This window comes from Diabrotica virgifera, chromosome 5, assembly GCF_917563875.1.
Source record: "Diabrotica virgifera virgifera chromosome 5, PGI_DIABVI_V3a".
NCBI classification, from domain to species: Eukaryota; Metazoa; Arthropoda; class Insecta; order Coleoptera; family Chrysomelidae; genus Diabrotica; species Diabrotica virgifera.
This window is the reverse complement of record NC_065447.1, coordinates 107,037,628-107,056,227: the sequence shown is the minus strand read 5'-3', so window position 1 is coordinate 107,056,227 and position 18,600 is coordinate 107,037,628. Positions and strand designations below refer to the sequence as shown.

General features: G+C 32.7%; 1 protein-coding gene across 3 annotated transcripts in view; it reads left to right on the top strand.

Moving 5' to 3' along the window:
* The window catches only part of LOC126885081 (serine-protein kinase ATM-like), a 624,001-nt gene that overhangs the window by 237,844 nt on the left and 367,557 nt on the right, over positions 1-18,600 (top strand). For all 3 annotated transcript variants that reach the window (XR_007698275.1, XR_007698276.1, XM_050651504.1), the window contains exons 21-22: positions 4,318-4,552; positions 11,676-11,902. Coding sequence is in view for 1 of the 3 variants with exons in the window: in XM_050651504.1 (XP_050507461.1) it covers positions 4,318-4,552; positions 11,676-11,902 (462 nt within the window). In the remaining 2 variants the exon portion in view is untranslated. The remainder of the gene's footprint in view (positions 1-4,317; positions 4,553-11,675; positions 11,903-18,600) is intronic.

Here is an 18,600-nt window from a genome sequence, read left to right as displayed (position 1 = left end):
AATTTTTGTTGTGTTTCATCCATTTTTCGATCCACTTTTCGTTGATTGTCATCCAGTTTTTGTGACTGGAGTTGCATCAGTTGTAATAGTTTATCTATTCCTGATAATTCTTGCTGTTCTGATGCCATGATTGTCGTGTCTAAAATATCTTCTTGGTCTGAATGTTCTTTTTGTTTTTTGTTGTCCTTGCTTTGGCTTCTTGTCACAGACATTTGTTTTCAAGAAGTATTATCCCCGCCAAATATGAAATTTTACTAGTATGTTACCAAGACGACTTTTTTTTTACCCAAATATTATAAATTGTCAATAAATATATCAAATGTAAATATCGTAAAAATAAAATATTAAATCAGTTATGTAAAATTTGTACCTAAAGAGATCTAAAATTTTATGTTATCAAATGTAAGTATCTCACTTTTTACCACAGGCATATAAATTTTCAAATACCGGCTTTACTCTTTCTATCCTTCAAATTTGCCACTAGAAATACTTTACAATGCTTTCCACGTTGGACGACAGTTGATGTGATCTTTATTATTGATATGAGATAATATTCTTATATGTTACTTAATTTAATCAATGTATTAATACTAATCTAATTAATTAACCAGATCACATATCAATATGTTTTCAATCTCAGGGCGAATTATAAATTAATTACTTACTTCCGTGGCTTCTAAATATTTCTTAATGGTTCCTAATCGGGATAGAAAAGAAAAGAGTAAAAAAAATACACATATGGGTTACAATTATAATCAAAATATTTTTTATTTTATTTAAAAAGGCAATCAATGCTTAATATTTGCTATTTCTTATTATTCTTAAACATAACATTTACAAATGGGAATCTCATTTCCTTTTGGTTTTCAATTGAAAGTTTTTATTAACATTTAACTATTAGGAGTTATTAGGAACAACTCTATTTAAGTTTGATGAAGCTTTTCTGATATTATTGATTATGTTATTCAATTTTTTATGTGGAATTTAATACGAAAACCCATACATTCATGTCCAAACAAATGAGACTGACCTTTTCCTGGTGAACTGAAAATGTCCTCACACAAGACCCTTTCCTGCTATCCTTGGCTGCGATCAAACCTCGTCCTGGCTTCCAGTGATGTTCTCCTTTGAAAAACTAGCTCGAATAGCTCTCGTTCCTGCTTTTGTCGTGATGCTGTGTTCTACATTTTTCGAAACTGCTATCAGCTACCGGGACACTCTGGGCTCAAGGAGGTTCTTTTACTCTCGACCTGGCCTACTTCTCGTTCCACGATAAATACTCCACACTCACGGAACTACACCGGCTTTCTCACTCCTCGAACACTACCGTCTACTACTCGACTTCACTTCTCGACAGCTCAAAACATTCTGCTCTCACTTTGTCATCCATTCCCCTACTTTCTAAATATCCCTTCCAGATTCACAAATCAATTTTCCACCACCAACTCTCATTCGTAATATTCCTCAAAACCAATTTTTAATCTTTCTAAATATGCTTAATGGATTTCAAAAGAAAATATTTAATTCCCATTCTAAAATACTTTCTAACTATTTACAAATTTTAATGACCTATTCTCTCTTTCAAATGAGTCTTATTTAGCATAGGCTAATGATCGAAACCTTCCGCGAAAAACGATAATGAACTATCATCTATTTCACTGAGTTTTATTTAGCATAGGCTAATGATCGACCTTCCGAGAAGAACGATAATGGTACGCGTCATTCACTTTGTTTATCTAAGCACATTGTTCCGAGTTTCGTACGCTTATTCTAATCACTTCTTAAAATTACATATAACAATTTGTTGTATACAGGTTGTTTTAAATTTATATGCCCGTGGTTGAGAAAATTGAAATTATTTTATATTAAATTGAATTTTGTTTATAATTATCAAAATTTAATTTTCATATCAAATAGAAATATAACAATATATATGTATATATATATATATATATATATATATATATATATATATATATATATATATATATATATATATATATATAAACACTTTTGAGTTTCGGTGGGTTGGAGTCAATAAAAAGGGGCTGTTAGAATACTATTTTTTATTACTCGAGCTTTCGAATGTGTTTACATTCATTTTCAAGAGCTAAAAAGTAACTGATAAAGTGGAAACAAAGATCATGTAAAAATATAACTCACCAGATAAATCTAGATTGGCTATTAAAACTTGCTAACATTAATACATATAAATAAGAGGAAAACTATTAATATCCATAAAATGAATTCTTCCCAGACTGCATAATATAAATTAATGGCCAAAAGATTTAAATTTTTGAAATGAATTTTGAATTTGTATGATCGGTAAATTGGAAAAAATTTTAATACAAAAAGTCAATGTCAGTGAAAAAATCAGCCTACATCGACAAGTAGCTAAAAGTAATTTATTTAAATATATTATAACGTGATGATTTGTTAAAAAAAAAAGAAAGAAGAAATAAATAAGTAGAGAAAAAAATATTTTAGTAGTTTACAGAAGTACAAAAGAAATGTAATAAGGATGTGAAAAAAGTGAAATATTTATGGTGCTCTGAATATTATTTAAAATTATAAGGAAATGATGTAATTATAAATTTTGCTTAAATTTTGAATTTCGGATCTTTTATTTAAACTATGATCACTTCTACTAATAGATACCATTTCCAAAAAAGTCCTTTTGAATTTATTACCTTCATTGCACAAAATTTTTATGTTGTCAAAATCCATGATATGATCTTTGTCAATCACATGCTCTGCCAAAGCACAAGACGGTTTTTTGATTCGACAAAATCATATCATGGATTTTGACAACATAAAAATTTTTGCAATGAAGGTAATAAATTCAAAAGGACTTTTTTGGAAATGGTATCTATTAGTAGAAGTGATCATAGTTTAAATAAAAGATCCGAAATTCAAAATTTAAGCAAAATTTATAATTACATCATTTCCTTATAATTTTAAATAATATTCAGAGCACCATAAATATTTCACTTTTTTCACATCCTTATTACATTTCTTTTGTACTTCTGTAAACTACTAAAATATTTTTTTCTCTACTTATTTATTTCTTCTTTCTTTTTTTTTAACAAATCATCACGTTATAATATATTTAAATAAATTACTTTTAGCTACTTGTCGATGTAGGCTGATTTTTTCACTGACATTGACTTTTTGTATTAAAATTTTTTCCAATTTACCGATCATACAAATTCAAAATTCATTTCAAAAATTTAAATCTTTTGGCCATTAATTTATATTATGCAGTCTGGGAAAAATTCATTTTATGGATATTAATAGTTTTCCTCTTATTTATATGTATTAATGTTAGCAAGTTTTAATAACCAATCTAGATTTATCTGGTGAGTTATATTTTTACATGATCTTTGTTTCCACTTTATCAGTTACTTTTTAGCTCTTGAAAATGAATGTAAACACATTCGAAAGCTCGAGTAATAAAAAATAGTATTCTAACAGCCCCTTTTTATTGACTCCAACCCACCGAAACTCAAAAGTGTTTTTTATAAACAAGTCAACAAAGTACTTCTTTTTTCTTTATATATATATGTATATATATATATATATATATACAAAATTTATTTCGCCGAAGAGATCACGGTCGCTATGATGGTCGCGAAATTAATCTTTTTTCCCCATCGTAAATAGGTTTTACATTTATTATAAATTTAAATACGTCTACACAATGTATATATACATACACATAATATATAGCATGAGCGATGACGGTCGCAATGACGGTCGCGATGAGGGTCGCGATGACGGTCGCGAATTCAATGCTTTTTCAACTATCCAAAGAAAGTGCACAACGTCCCTAAAGAAGTTTCCACTTCAAAAATATTAAAATAGAACAGAGCTATAGCGAGGTAAACGCCAAAAAACGAGATTTCATTTTTTTTTATTTTTAGAGCAAAATTGCGATTTTGACAATGTTCCCCCACATAAAATTCTAAATAAACCTCATTTTCGTTTTCAGTACCATCAAAAACATACAGTATGACTAAAATTGGCCATTAACCTCTCCGTGGTCTGTACCTGGTCATTTTGGGGGTGCCTGCCACTCGCCTATACTGGGTAATGGTCTGTCTGTATCTCCATCTACTCACCAGAATGATTTCCGAAGTGTAAATCGAAACATCAAATAAACTTAATTTTAAAATAAAATTGTGGTTTATTCCCAACAATAATAGTAAATTATTAAGATGCCACAAGAAAATAGCTTTGGAACAATTATATACCTTCATATATCTAGTTTTTTTGGTAACATACAGCAAAATTTAGGTTATCTCATATCATTTTCAGACCAGTCATAAATGATGAACTAAAAGTCAACAATCTTAAAGTAGCGAAGGCTGCAGAATTCTGCGGCAATCATTTCTGTGCCCTGTACTACTCAGAATTATGGTGTCAACAAATCGTCGAAAGTCTTCAAAGTGACGACCCTGTATATTGTGAGCAACGTTCAACTATGATCGATTTCATATACGAACATGAGAAACCGGAAGTAGGAGAGACTTTACACAATATTTTAAGAAATGTAAGTTGGCGTTTATTTTATTGTTATTACTTTTTAATTTAGCTTCAATGCCTCTGAAGGCCAATGCCTGGCCAATGACAGCTAAGGCTATTGGTCAGGTATGGTTGATTTCGCAATCAGACTTAATGTGTAGTGTGTGTGTATTGAGCAAATGTCTTGTTACTTAGTAAAGTCGACTTCATTGTCTTTACAAAGAGACGCTAATTGTATCCGGACGATTGTAACTGTTATATTGCCGACTGTGTAGAATTTATAGCCCTGTCAAATAAAATTGTAATAGGTACACGTAAAGCATTTAGATTTTTTTTAGATCATATTACTTACTTATCTTTTTTAGATCAGATTACTTTTTTTAGATCACATTATTTAGATCAGACATTTCTCAGACGAAGGATTGGTAGATTATGTGGTATTAAATAAATGGCTTCCTCGTTCACCCGATTTGAATCTAAAGATTATTTTTTTAAGCTAAGCCAAAGATTTAACGATGAATCCGTATTAATTTTTAGGGAACATTGAGAAATGCAATAGACGCATTTTATCATCGTTTAGAATACTGTGAAATTAATAACGGAGAACAGTTTGAACACTTGATTAGGTAGATGTTAATGTAGAAATGTAGTAAACTTTTAATTACTATATTCAAATTTATGTACCGGGTGTCCCAATAAGAATGGCTCTCGGCCATATCTCAGGAACGGTTTATAGTAGAGCTTTGAAATAAAAAAATTTATAACAAAAGTTGCCTCAGGAAAAGCCTGGAAATTATTTTCATAATTGTGGGTCCACCGCTAGAGGGCGTAATTGAATATCAAAAATAAAAAAATCTAAATTTTACAAAATTTTCCTAATGAAGGGGCACTGGAAATCCGATTATTGTATTCTTCATCAAATTCTGCGCATATTTGATTTAACAAGTTTAACTCTATCTTTACAAATAAGAGGTGGGGGTGAGTGGGAACCTTGTTATGAAAAAATGGCTGTAAGTCCGGTTCTGCTACATCAAATTTTGAAAACTGGGTCTTGTTGAAGACAGATCTTTTTCTTCAATGTAAGCGTGATAATTTTGAACCATCCTAATAAGTAATAAGCCAGCTGGGAGGCGTTATTTAATTTTTATCAGAAATCTAGTTTTCTTTGGAAAATATTAAATACAAGTATGCATTTTTAATCATACTTTATAAAATTAGATTAAATTAGCAATAGAATAGCGAAAACCGCATGTCGATACCTTTTGTCTATCTCAAGATATCTCGAGAAACGTGTAAATTTTATACATAACTGTTACTATCACCGGTAAACTAAGTTAATGAAAAGTAGTGTGCTGTGGAAAAAAACAAAATAACATTTTCCAGATGTCAACGTATAAAAATATAATTAATTAAAACAACAATATAAAGAGAAACAATACTATTAAAATTAAATATAACACAGAACAAAAAGAACTACTTAGTGACGACCTAAATATTCAAATTGTTGCCCATCATACACTACTCTAGAATACATTATCCAGAGAATACTAAACGCCATTCAAAGCATATCGAGAGCAGAAATTGAGACTGCTGTTCAATCTACTCTTGAAAATGTAAATGTTTGCAACGAAAATGATGGGCAAAAATTTGAACGTTTATGTCATCACTAAATAGTTGTTTTTATTTCTTTGTAATAGGGCTTTTCAACGCTTCTCATCTGTTTCGAGCCTCTGTCATATGCCGTATAATCCGTGTATAATATTAATATACGAGATATGAACGAGGCTCGAAACAAATGAGAAGCGTTGAAAAGACCTAATATACGTTGACAGCTGGAAAATGTTTCTTTGTTGTCTCCATAGCACACTACTTTTAATGAATTATTTCGTTTACCGGTGACAGTAACAGTTATGTTTTTAAATTTACACGTTTTGTAAGATATCTCGAGATAGAAAAAAGGTATTAACATGCGGTTTTCGCTATTCTGTTGCTAATTTTGTCTAATTTTGTAATATGGTATTAAAAATGTATGTTTGTATTTAATATTTTCCAAGGAACACTAGATTTCTGAAAAAAATTAAATAACGCCTTCTAGCTGGCATATTACTCAGTAATTTGGTTCGAAATCATAACTTTTACATTGACGAAAAAGATCTGTCTTCAACAAGACCAAGTTTGCAAAATTTGATTAAGCAGAACCGGACTCACAGCCAGTTTTTCATAACAAGGTTCCCACTCACCCCCACCTCTTATTTCCAAAGGTAGACCTAAACTTGTCAAATCAAATATGCGTAGAATTTTATGAAGAATACGACGATCGGATTTCCAGTGCCCCTTCATTAGGAAAATTTTGTAAAATTTAGATTTTTTAATTTTTGATATTCAATTACGCCCTCTAGCGGTGGTCCCACAATTATGAAAATAATTTCCAGGCTTTTCCTGAGGCAACTTTTGTTATAAATTTTTTTATTTCAAAGCTCTACTATAAACCGTTCCTGAGATATGGCCGAGAGCCATTCTTATTGGGACACCCGGTACATGGTTTGAATCAAAAAGTTTATTGAGACGATTAGGCGTTTCTAGTTTTTTCTTTTATCGAACAAGATGTTCCTGACTACATAAAATTAAAAGTATTGTATACAGTTGAACTGGTATTGAAGTAAAAATTTTAATAAAGGTATAATATACAGGGTGTTGTATTTAAAAAACAAAGTGACTCATTACATCAGAAAAATGGTAAATCTGGTAACGCTAACATCAAATTTTAAATACATACTCATATTGCAAAATAAGTATGATTCAGAGTCTGTTTTTGTGTAATTCCAGTTAAGGCCATCGGTACATAATTGGCAAATATTTTACGGGTATCCCTACTTTTTCTGTCTTTACACGGCAAATTACGTGTAGTAAAATTCACACTGGTATGGATATGTAAACATTACTAGAATGTCATTCTACTTGAAAATGTCATCATTAATTTAAAGAGATGGCTTTTGAATGTTCTTGGATAACTGTTATTTTTATAATTGCAAATTATTAATTCAGTTAGGCGCGGTTTTTCAGTGAGCTGTTAAAATTTTGGTTAGCTAACCTAGTTTAAATTTTAACCAATATTTTAACCCTCATAGGGCCGGTTTTTCAGTGCTGGGTTAACCTATTTATTTTTTGGTCACCGAAATATTCATGGTTAATCAGTTTTTCAGTACTATTTTAGAGCTTAAACTCGTTTAAGTTAACCACGATTTTAACTGATCCTCGTTAGATGGTTTAACTCCGAATTTTGCGGTTACGCTTGCGCATTGGTGCAGTGAATGCATCATGTTTATTTTTTTGAGTACCTGCCTGACAGAAGGGATTAGTTGGCTTATGTTATTTTCTTTCATCGCGGGAAGTATTCTAATACCTCCTTATTATTATAAGAAAATTATTATTATTGAAATTATAAATTATTATCGTTATTATATAGGAAGGAATTATAAGGAAATATATTTAAATATAACTGTAACAGGTACCTATGTTTACACTTACTGTAACAGGATTTAATGCATGATTCCTAGTAATATTTTAAAAAGATTATTTTATATTTGTCTACACAGCAAAATACTTAATTATTTACCAAAGAGTCTGACTTCTTATTTCCTGGTCAATCTGTTCAAATAGTGATAAGACCGTGGTCTTTGACAAACAAAATCGGAAGAAAAGTCTAAATCGTCCCAGTAATTATAATTCTCTTCTGTTATGAAACCGAGGTAGACGTTATGAACTAAACAAAGATTCCGAACTTGATATTGCATTGCATTAATCATTTTTTTAATTTGGTTATGAAATTGTCTTTTATTTATTTTTCTGTCAAATTGATCATTATTTCTCGAATTGCACATGCGCACGTACAGTTACTGCTGCCAACAGAAGAAAAAAAGTGGTTAGCTAACCGAGATTTTCTTTACTTGATTTAAAGCACTGAAAAACGCTATGAGGGTTAAAATACTGGTTAAAATTTAAACTAGGTTAGCTAACCAAAATTTTAACCGCTCACTGAAAAACCGGTCCATAGCTTTTTTCAGTGCTTACAAGTTAAGAAAATCTCGGTTAGCGAACCACTTTTTTTCTTCTGTTGGCAGCAGTAACTGTACGTGCGCATGTGCAATTCGAGAAATAATGATCAATTTGACAGAAAAATAAATAACAGGCAATGTCATAACCAAATTATAAAAATGATTAATGCCATGCAATATAAGTTCGGAATCTTTGTTTAGTTCATAACGTCTACCTCGGTTTCATAACAGAAGAGAATTAGAATTACTGGGACGATTTAGACATTTTTCCGATTTTGTTTGTCAAAGACCACGCTCTTATCACTATTTGAACAGATTGACCAGGAAATAAGAAGTTAGACTGTTTGGTAAATAATTAAGTATTTTGCTGTGTAAACAAATATAAAATAATCTTTTTAAAATATTACTAGGAATAATGCTTTAAATCCTGTTACAGTAAGTGTAAACATAGGTACCTGTTACAGTTATATTTAAATATATTTCCTTATAATTCCTTCCTATATAATAACGATAATAATTTATAATTTCAATAATAATAATTTCCTTATAATAATAAGGAGGTATTAGAATACTTCCCGCGATGAAAGAAAATAACATAACCCAACTAATCCCTTCTGTCACTGTCTGTCAGACAGGTACTCAAAAAAATAAACGATGCATTTACTTTTCACTGCACCAATGCCCAAGCGTAACCGCAAAATTCGGAGTTAAACCATCTAACGACGATCGGTTAAATTCGTGGTTTTACTTAAACGAGTTTAAGCTCTAACCTAGTACTGAAAAACTGATTAAACATGAATATTTCGGTGACCAAAAAATAAATAGGTTAACCCAGCACTGAAAAACCTGCCCTTAATAAATGTGATAATTTTTTCACTAACGATGTATTCAGTGATTGTAATAATTTATATGTACAACAAAAACTAATACTAATACTAAGAGGAAAAGTGTTAAAGTGATTTTTTAATAATATATTGTTACTACGGAACGCTTACAATTTTGAACATCTTTAACAACAAAATACTTGGATCACAGAATATTATCCTGATGTATTCTCTGCTTGGATCTTCCACAAATAATACACAATAAATAACTTTTTATTAAGTTCACGTCTTAAATCAATTATTTATCAAATACACTATATATCAATATTATTTAATCAACAACTCAAAATATTCCCGATGCCATGTCAAATATTTAAAATTGTCACTGATTGTCACTGTCTGACTGACAGTATGCTGACAATATTCTATTCGACTGAGTGCGTTGTATGACAAAGATAGATTTGCAAATATTACCACGGACATTGTGTTCATTTTTTTCGAATCCTGAAAAAGCAATAAATATTTTTGAAAAATGTAAACGCAGAATAAAAGACTATATTATTACCGAGGGCCGAAAGTCCCTTAGAATAAATAAAAGGTTTATTTTGAATGAGATATTTTAAATTAAATATCACACTAAATTTTCTCTTAGTTTTTCACCCCTGTAACTTATTAAAATAAACATTATAGAAGTTCTCAGGGACTTTCGGCCCTCGCCAATAACGTAGTCTTTTATTCTGCGTTTAAATTTTTCAAAAATACTTATTAGTTTTCTCAGGATTCGAAAAAAATGAATCCCCATTTGAATAGCATTGCAGCCGAAAATACGTACCCATCCTCTTAAGAGATAATTAGGTGTTTCCAGACTTTTGGTCTGATTAACAGTTTAGAGATTAACTGGAAACATATTAAAAATCTATCTACATTAGGTACCAAATACATCAGGAACAAGCGGGGTTTGTAAAGAATAAAGGTACACGGGAACAAATCCTGAACCTGAGACAACTCATTGAAAAGTCTAGAGAATTTCAAGTCCCTATGATTATATTATGCTTCGTTGACTACCAAAAGGCATTTGATTGTTTAAGCTGGATAAATCTGTGGTCAATTTTAATAGAAATGGGCACACCAACGCCCCTGGTGGCACATATTAAAAATCTGTACCAGTCCAATATAGCAAAAGCACGACTAGATCAAAAGTTCTCAAACCAATTCAAGACCGAGAGGGGTGTTAGACAAGGATGCGTGTTGTCACCTGACTTATTGAACATTTATGGTGAACATGTCATTAGGATTGCTTTAGAATTAGAAGGATGGGCCGTTGGAGTAACAGTAGCTGGTAGGAAAATCTCCCATTTAAGATTTGCTGATGAAATTACACTTATAGCAGCAAATGAACAAGAAATGTTTGATCTCCTGCGAAGAGGTGGGTACGAAAGAATTAAAGTTGGTCTGAAAATCAATAAAGCTAAGACAAAAATAATGGTTGTCGACAGATTCCACACTATTCAACTGACTAACCTGTTACAGGAATCTTCTTCTTCAAGTGCCATCTTCGTTCCGAAGGTTGGCGATCATCAGGGCTATACGTATTTTCGAAACTGCTGACCGAAACAAATACAGGAATACCAAATAGTAAACAGCTTTGTCTATCTCGGGTCTATTATAACTAACGATGGTAACCGTGAAGCGTAAGTTCGGAGACGTATTGGTATGGCAAAAAATACGATGAGTCGCCTAACTAAAGTTTGGAAAGACAGACCTATCTCTCAAAATATCAAGATAAGACTGCTGAATGCTCTTGTATTCTCAATATTTCTATACACCACAGAGACTTGGACTCTTCGCGCACGCGAGCGCCAAAAAATTGATGCCTTTGAGATGTGGTGCTGGAGAAGAATGCTGCGCATACCTTGTACAGCTCATAGGACAAACGCTTCCATTCTAAATCAACTCGAGATTAAAAAAAGGCTGTCTACAATATGTCTGCAACGAATTCTGCAATTCTTCAGTCACGTGGTTCGCAAAGGTGACGTTTGGAGACATTAATTGTTTCTGGAAACGTTCCGAGGAGAAGATCAAAAGGACGATCACCAAATACATGGTCCGACCAAATTAAGAATTAAACTGGAAACTTATTCTGCGAAGCTCTTAGAGCAGCTGAAGATAGGGACGAGAGAGAGAGAAAGAGAGAGAGAGAGACTTTTGGTCTATTCTGCATAACAAGCTTACCTATTGTTTCAGAAAATAGTGAAGTAGGTTTATTTTTCAGGCTTACAAATCCATTGGAGACTTCGATGCTTTACCTCTTGGTTCGTCCTCGAAAGAGGTGATGGATAGTTTCAAGAACGACAGCCTGTACCAGATCCCCGTAAATTCTTCTAAATTAGACGAACCCGAATATGAGTGTCTGTGGAGGTTGGGGCATTGGAACTTCGAGGAGAAAAAACGAAATGTGAACGAGACTACGATAGTTCATAAAGATTTTGAGAAATACAGGTACATACTTACTTACTAGTACTCCGTGGCGTTACAACCCTTCGTGGGTTTTAGCCGATTTGACAACATTGTCTTGAGCAGTGATTCCCAACCGGTGGGCGATCGCCCCCTTGGGGGCGATTTGAGATTTTCAGGGGGGCAATAGAGCGAAGGGGCGATATGGGGGGCAATAGAGAAAAGGGGGCGATAAGGTGGGCGATTAGCATCTGGGAAACGAGAAATGGGTAATAGAGAAGAAAAAACAATACTTTCGATCGGATATCCATACGATAATAAAAAGTAATTAAATGTACACCAATGCAGGTAATAATAACACAAACATCTCGTCTAGTAACAGAAGGCTATGAATCATGATACAATTTAATTCTATAGGTAAGTAATACATTGTAATTAATTCTGCATTTTCCTTTTATTGAGCTTTCGGATTGGGCGAACATCCGCACAAAAGAGAAAGGGATAGAAGTGGGATAAGATTGATGAGAGTAGGTACCGACCCTGCCGATCTCACTCTAACAAAAAGTGTACGGCCGAAATTGTGGTCGTTTTGTCATCTATCTATCTTTTGCCCTTCATTTGTTCAAAGTTCCTCCCCCTTATTTTTCCACTCTTCTTCGTTCAGTGCTAATCCTGTTCATCTGGTCCCAGCGTATCTTTTTGAGTCATTCGACCATCTCATCTGTGGTCTGCCCTTTCCTCTTTTACGGTGTCAAGGTCTCCAGTAGATTATCGCTTCATTCCATCTTCCGTCTTTTTGTCTGTTGTTTTGTCATGTTTTCCACTAGAGAGTAGCTGCATGTTTGTTTAGATCTTTCACTTTGGTTTTATTTTTGATCCATGTATTTTTATTTTTGTCACTTAGCTTGATACCCAGCATCTTTCTTTCCATTGCCCTTTGAGTATTGGCCATCCTTTCCATATTTTCCTTTGTGAAGGTCCATATCTGTGCTTCATATGTAAATATTGGTCTTGTCATAGATGAGGTAAATAAAATTAAAGCAAAACCAAAGAATGATGGAATATTTCGTACACTCTGATACTCTGTAAAGAAAATGATGAGATATTTAATGCTTTACTACTCCAGTACTACATACGGGAATTGCTTACGGCGGTTCTGCAGTCTCATGGATACTGTTATCGAATTTCTTATAACTACTGACCCCACACTGAGTACAGCACTACAAGAGAAGCGAAATGACATCGCTTAACTATCAGATATTTCTGAAAAATTAAATGGAACGAACCTGGAAAGGAAGAACATAAATATGGCCAAAGCGAAGGGAGTAGTCGGAGCATTCATTAACAAACTATCTATTTTTGAAGAAAATATACAGAGAGGAGGTCTGACCAAATTCCCCAGAAATCATCATGTGGTTATTCTGAGGATCTTCAAACATATTGCCTTCACCTTGAAGGGGATTTGAGGTACATAGCTATTAACCAGCATTAAGCCAGACATAAAGAAATTATGTGAGTATCACCAAGCCCAAGGGAGAAATTAACAATTACTACTAAACATGTTCACCAACACGTGGACAAGATGCAAGAGGCACAAGATCGAAATAGAGGGAAAATTATGAGAGAGATCTATGTCCAGCAGTGGACAAGCGAAGATTGAATGATGACTTACCATGTATCATTTTACGAAATGTAAAAATAAATCAATATTGTACTGATTAATTTTTTGTTTCAATTTAATTGGGGAGGGGGGCGATTATAGTATTTACAAATGGTGAAACCTGTCTAAGGGGGCGATCATGGGAAAAAGGTTGGGAACCACTGGTCTTGAGCAATCTCCATACAATTCTCCACGCCCATAGCTTTAATTTCTCGTGCTTTATTATCTTGCCACCGGAGTCGAAGTCGTCCACGTGGTCTTCTCCCAGTTACGACTTCTTCCTATACCAGCCTTATAGTCTGGGCAGATTATCGGAGAACAGGCCATTTTTGGGAAAAGTTATTTACCAGCAATTTTATTGCTGGAATCGCATCTTATGATTATATATATTAATAAAATAGGTATGCAAAGTCCGCAGAGAGTGTGCTACTTTTTTTTATAAACAAAATGACGCCCGAAAATCGTGTTTTTTTTCAATTTCTGCTCTATAACTAGAAAGATTTTAACTTTACACCAAAAACGCCCAAATAAAAATTCACCGTAATTAAATTCTGCATTGAGAACTGTTTCTCCCGATTTACTTCGACGAAACTTTTCCCCGGAAAATGTCGGTTTTTCCAACAAAATCTTTAATTTTCAACTAAAATTTTAGATAAGTAATTGTTTATTAATAATTAAATAACTGGGTAGCATCAAAGCTCTTTTCGTATAGATTATGATTACAGAAGCCGATGGAATTTGAATTGAACAGTTTAGCAACAATTGAATTGTTATTTGAAAATTTTCGGTCGCTATACTAACCACAATAATTATGATACATAAGAATAACTATGATTTTTGTATAAAAAGACACTGTACCTATCTAATGTACTTTACAAAATTGAAATTGGACTATTTGAGCGGCCTCAGGAATATTTTAAAATTATAAACAATTTTTTGGCTTATAAACAAATAAAATATCTCGGGAAATATTAAACTAAATTAAATCATGAAAACGGTATTGGAAAATAAGCGGCAGGACGCTTCTTTTAAAAGAAAAACCGTTTAATTGTGATGAGTGGTTCCTGATAGGTGAATATGGACTAGGGGAGAGCAATGAAAGAGGCGATAGATTATACCAGTTCTGTCAAGAACATGATATGATAATCGCAAATACATGGTTCAAATTACACAAAAGAAAATTATATACATGGAAGGGGCCAGGAGATAACTCACTTCATATAATTAGAAATCAGATAGATTATATTCTAGTAAACAAGAGATTTAAGAATGGTGTCAAGAGATCAACGACATATCCTGGTGCAGATATCGGTTCAGGCCATAACCCTCTAATAGCTGACATCCAAGTGAAGCTCAAAAAAGTCGAAGAAAGCCCCAAAACACCAGAATTACATATATCAGCATCCAACAAAACGCTAATCGAAAATGACCTGAATAATCAGCTAAAGAATTCAACAAATGAAAACAATACAGAAATATGGAACACGTTTAAAGATCTTACCTGGAAAGTAATGGAAAAATATACAACAACGATGCAGAGGCACAAAAAACAACAATGGATGACTGATGAAATCCTGGAATTTATGGAGCAGAGAAGAAAACTGAAAGATAACAAAACAGAATACAAAGAAAAACAGAAACTAATTAAACAAAAAATAAAGGTAGCTAAAGAAAAATGGATGGAGGATAAATGCAAGGAATTAAGAAAAGTTGAATGAAAAACATGATACGTTTAATATGTTTAAAAAAGTTAGAGAAGTAGCTGGTCTTTATGAAAAAATGATAATAGACGAACACGAAATTCGAACTACCTGGTATAATTATATAAATGAACTGTATAATGATGATAGACCCGAAAAACTGGAGACTTTAGATGAAGGTGAAGGACCAGAAATACTAAAATCAGAAATACAACATGCTATAAAATTGGCAAAACACAAGAAAGCCTTTGGTCCCGACAACATACCTACAGAAATGTTAAAGCTCATAAATGAGGAAAACATTGGAATACTAGTCAAACTTTTTAATGATGTTTATTCGACTGGTGATATGCCTGAAGATTGATCCCTGAAGTCCGAATTTATAACCCTACCAAAAAAACAACGTCCGAAAAACTGTAGCGATTATAGAATGATAAGTCTTATGAGCCACACCTTGAAAATCTTTCTACGTATCATCCACAGTAGAATCAGAGATAAATGTGAAGAAGACCAGGATGAAACACAATTTGGCTTCAGAAATGGACTGGGAACCCGGGACGCACTCTTTGCACTAAATGTGTTATTGCAGAAATGCCGAGATCAAAGGAAAGACGTCCTTGCTGTATTTATTGACTATGAGGAGGCCTTTGATCGAGTACAACATCACAAATTAATTAAAATATTAAAGGATAAAGGAGTTGATAGTCAAGATGTACGAATCATAGAAAAATTATACTGGCGTCAAACAGCGACAGCTTGCAGAAATGAAAAATCAACAGAAATATGCAAAATACAAAGAGGTGTCAGACAGGGTTGTATACTGTCCCCATTGTTATTCAATTTATATTCAGATAGAATATTTAAGGAAGCGCTACATAATTTGGAATGGGGTGTGAAAGTTAATGGAATTATGATAAACACAATCAGATATGCAGACGATACAGTTATTTTAAGTGATGATATGAATGGATTACAACACCTTTTAAATGCCATTGACACAGTGGGAAGAGAGTTTGGCCTAAATATAGACTGTTCAAAAACAAAATACATGGTATTTAGCCGTTTGGCCCATCAAGATTCACGGTTATATGTTGATGGTCATATAATTCAAAGAGTACCCAATTTTAAATATCTTGGTTGCCATATTACTGAACAACTAGATCCAGATAAAGAGATAAAATGTACAATTGAGATAGCCCGCACGACATTTTTAAAAATGAAGTCATTCTTCTGTAATGATACCTTTCAACTTCAACTTCGAAAGCGCATGATTAAATGCTATATTTGGTCAGTCCTCTTGTATGGTGTCGAAGCATGGACATTAAAAATATCCACCATTGACCGTTTGGAGGTCTTTGAAATGTGGCTGCATAGACGTATTCTGAAAATACCATGGACGGCTATGCTGACAAATGTGGCAGTCCTTAAGAGAGCAAATGCTACCCGCGAGCTGCTTGATAACATCAAAAATATAGAAAGATGGCCTATTTTGGACACGTAGTAAGGGGAGACCGGTATAATATTCTTCAACTTATTATGATGGGTAAAATCGAAGGACGCAGAGGAATTGGTAGAAGGCAGGCCTCTTGGTTGAAGAATATCCGGGAGTGGACAGGAATAAAGAAAGGAGAACACCTATTTAGAATAGCTCGAGACAGAGACAGTTTCGCCATGTTAATCGCCGACGTCAAGGGGACTTGATAGGGCACGTTAAGAAGAAGAAGAGGTTCCTGAGATACAACCGGTCAAAGTTGACCGACATTTACGGCAAAGATATAAACAATAGGATCATAATTTTCAAGCCATCACCTTTTTATATTTATCCACTTTCTTCACATCAATTTTCATATCTTTAAAATAATCATAACATATATTATTATAATAAAAACTATCGATATTACGAGTGAAAATTGCCAAAAATAGCAAAATTCCAATCAAAAATTAGGTTGGAGAAAATGTAATCGCAAAGTTCAAAATCGGTATACGTTAAAAAAATGCATTTTCTCGGCTTCCCATGGAGAAATTTTCTTCATTCTTTTTTTGTTCCCAAGTAACTCGAGTAGAGCCATCTAACAAACGCATTATTAAATGTCAAAGTTGCTTTTGTTTTGTTATAATAAATTAATTTATTTATTATAACAAAATTTTTAATTTGTTTAAATAAAGATTGTTTAAATAATTATACAGCTTTCAAATGAGAATATTTGTGTTTTTAACGTTAAAAGGTACACTTGTAGTAAGATGATCTAAAAAAGTCTACAACTGGCAAAAATATGTAGTTTTCTTTTCTTATAAATAAATTAATCTATTATAACAAAACAAAAGCAACTTTGACATTTACTAATGCGTTAGTTAGATGGCTCTACTCGAGTTACTTGGGTACAAAAAAATAATGAAGAAAGCTCCATGGGAAGCCGAGAAAATGCATTTTTTTAACGTATACCGATTTTGAACTTTGAGATTACATTTTCTCCAACCTGATTTTTGATTGGAATTTTGCTGTTTTTGGCAATTTTCACTCGTAATATCGATAGTTTTTATTTTATTTTAAAGATATGCAAATTGGTGTGACGAAAGAGGATAAAAATAAAAAGGTCATGGTTCAAAAATTATGATCCTATTGTTTATATCTTTGCCGTAAATGCCGGTCAACTGTGACCGGTTGTATCTCAGGAACCACTCATCACAATTAAACGTTTTTTCTTTTAAAAGAAGCATCCTGCCGCTTTTTTTCCAATACCGTTTTCATGATCTAATTTAATTTAATATTTCCCGAGATATTCTAATTGTTTATAAGCCAAAAAATTGTTTATAATTTTAAAATATTCCTGAGGTCGCTTAAATAGTCCAATTTCAATTTTGTAAAGTACACTAGATACAGTTGAGTCCGCGAGTCTTTACCCGTGCGTCATTAATACCTGGCGAGATAAAACACATACTTTTTATCTAGCATCATTCTCTTCCATGCATGAAACTCATGACAAACCAGCTGCCGTTTGTTATTAATTAACAACACGTTATTTTTATGAACCATCTAGACTCAGTGCATTGAAAAGAGATAGGTACAAAAAAAACGATTCGGTATGTTTTCATATTTTAAGCACAATTTGTTTGACGTTTCTGATTTGTTTAATTTTGTGGCTGTCAGTCAGTTGAACTTTTTGCGGTTTTTGTCGAATTTTTGCGTTTTGAAGTGACTGTGTTTAGATTTCCGTCAAAGTGAATAAAATAACAAAAATAAAATATGTTATTGGATTTTTTTATAAATTGTTTATTTATTTATTAATCAATAATAATAAAAGAATTTATTAAGCTACTTCAAATGTAGCTGTAATTCTGCGCAAAAATTTTGAAGCAAACTTACATTTGACATTCTATATATT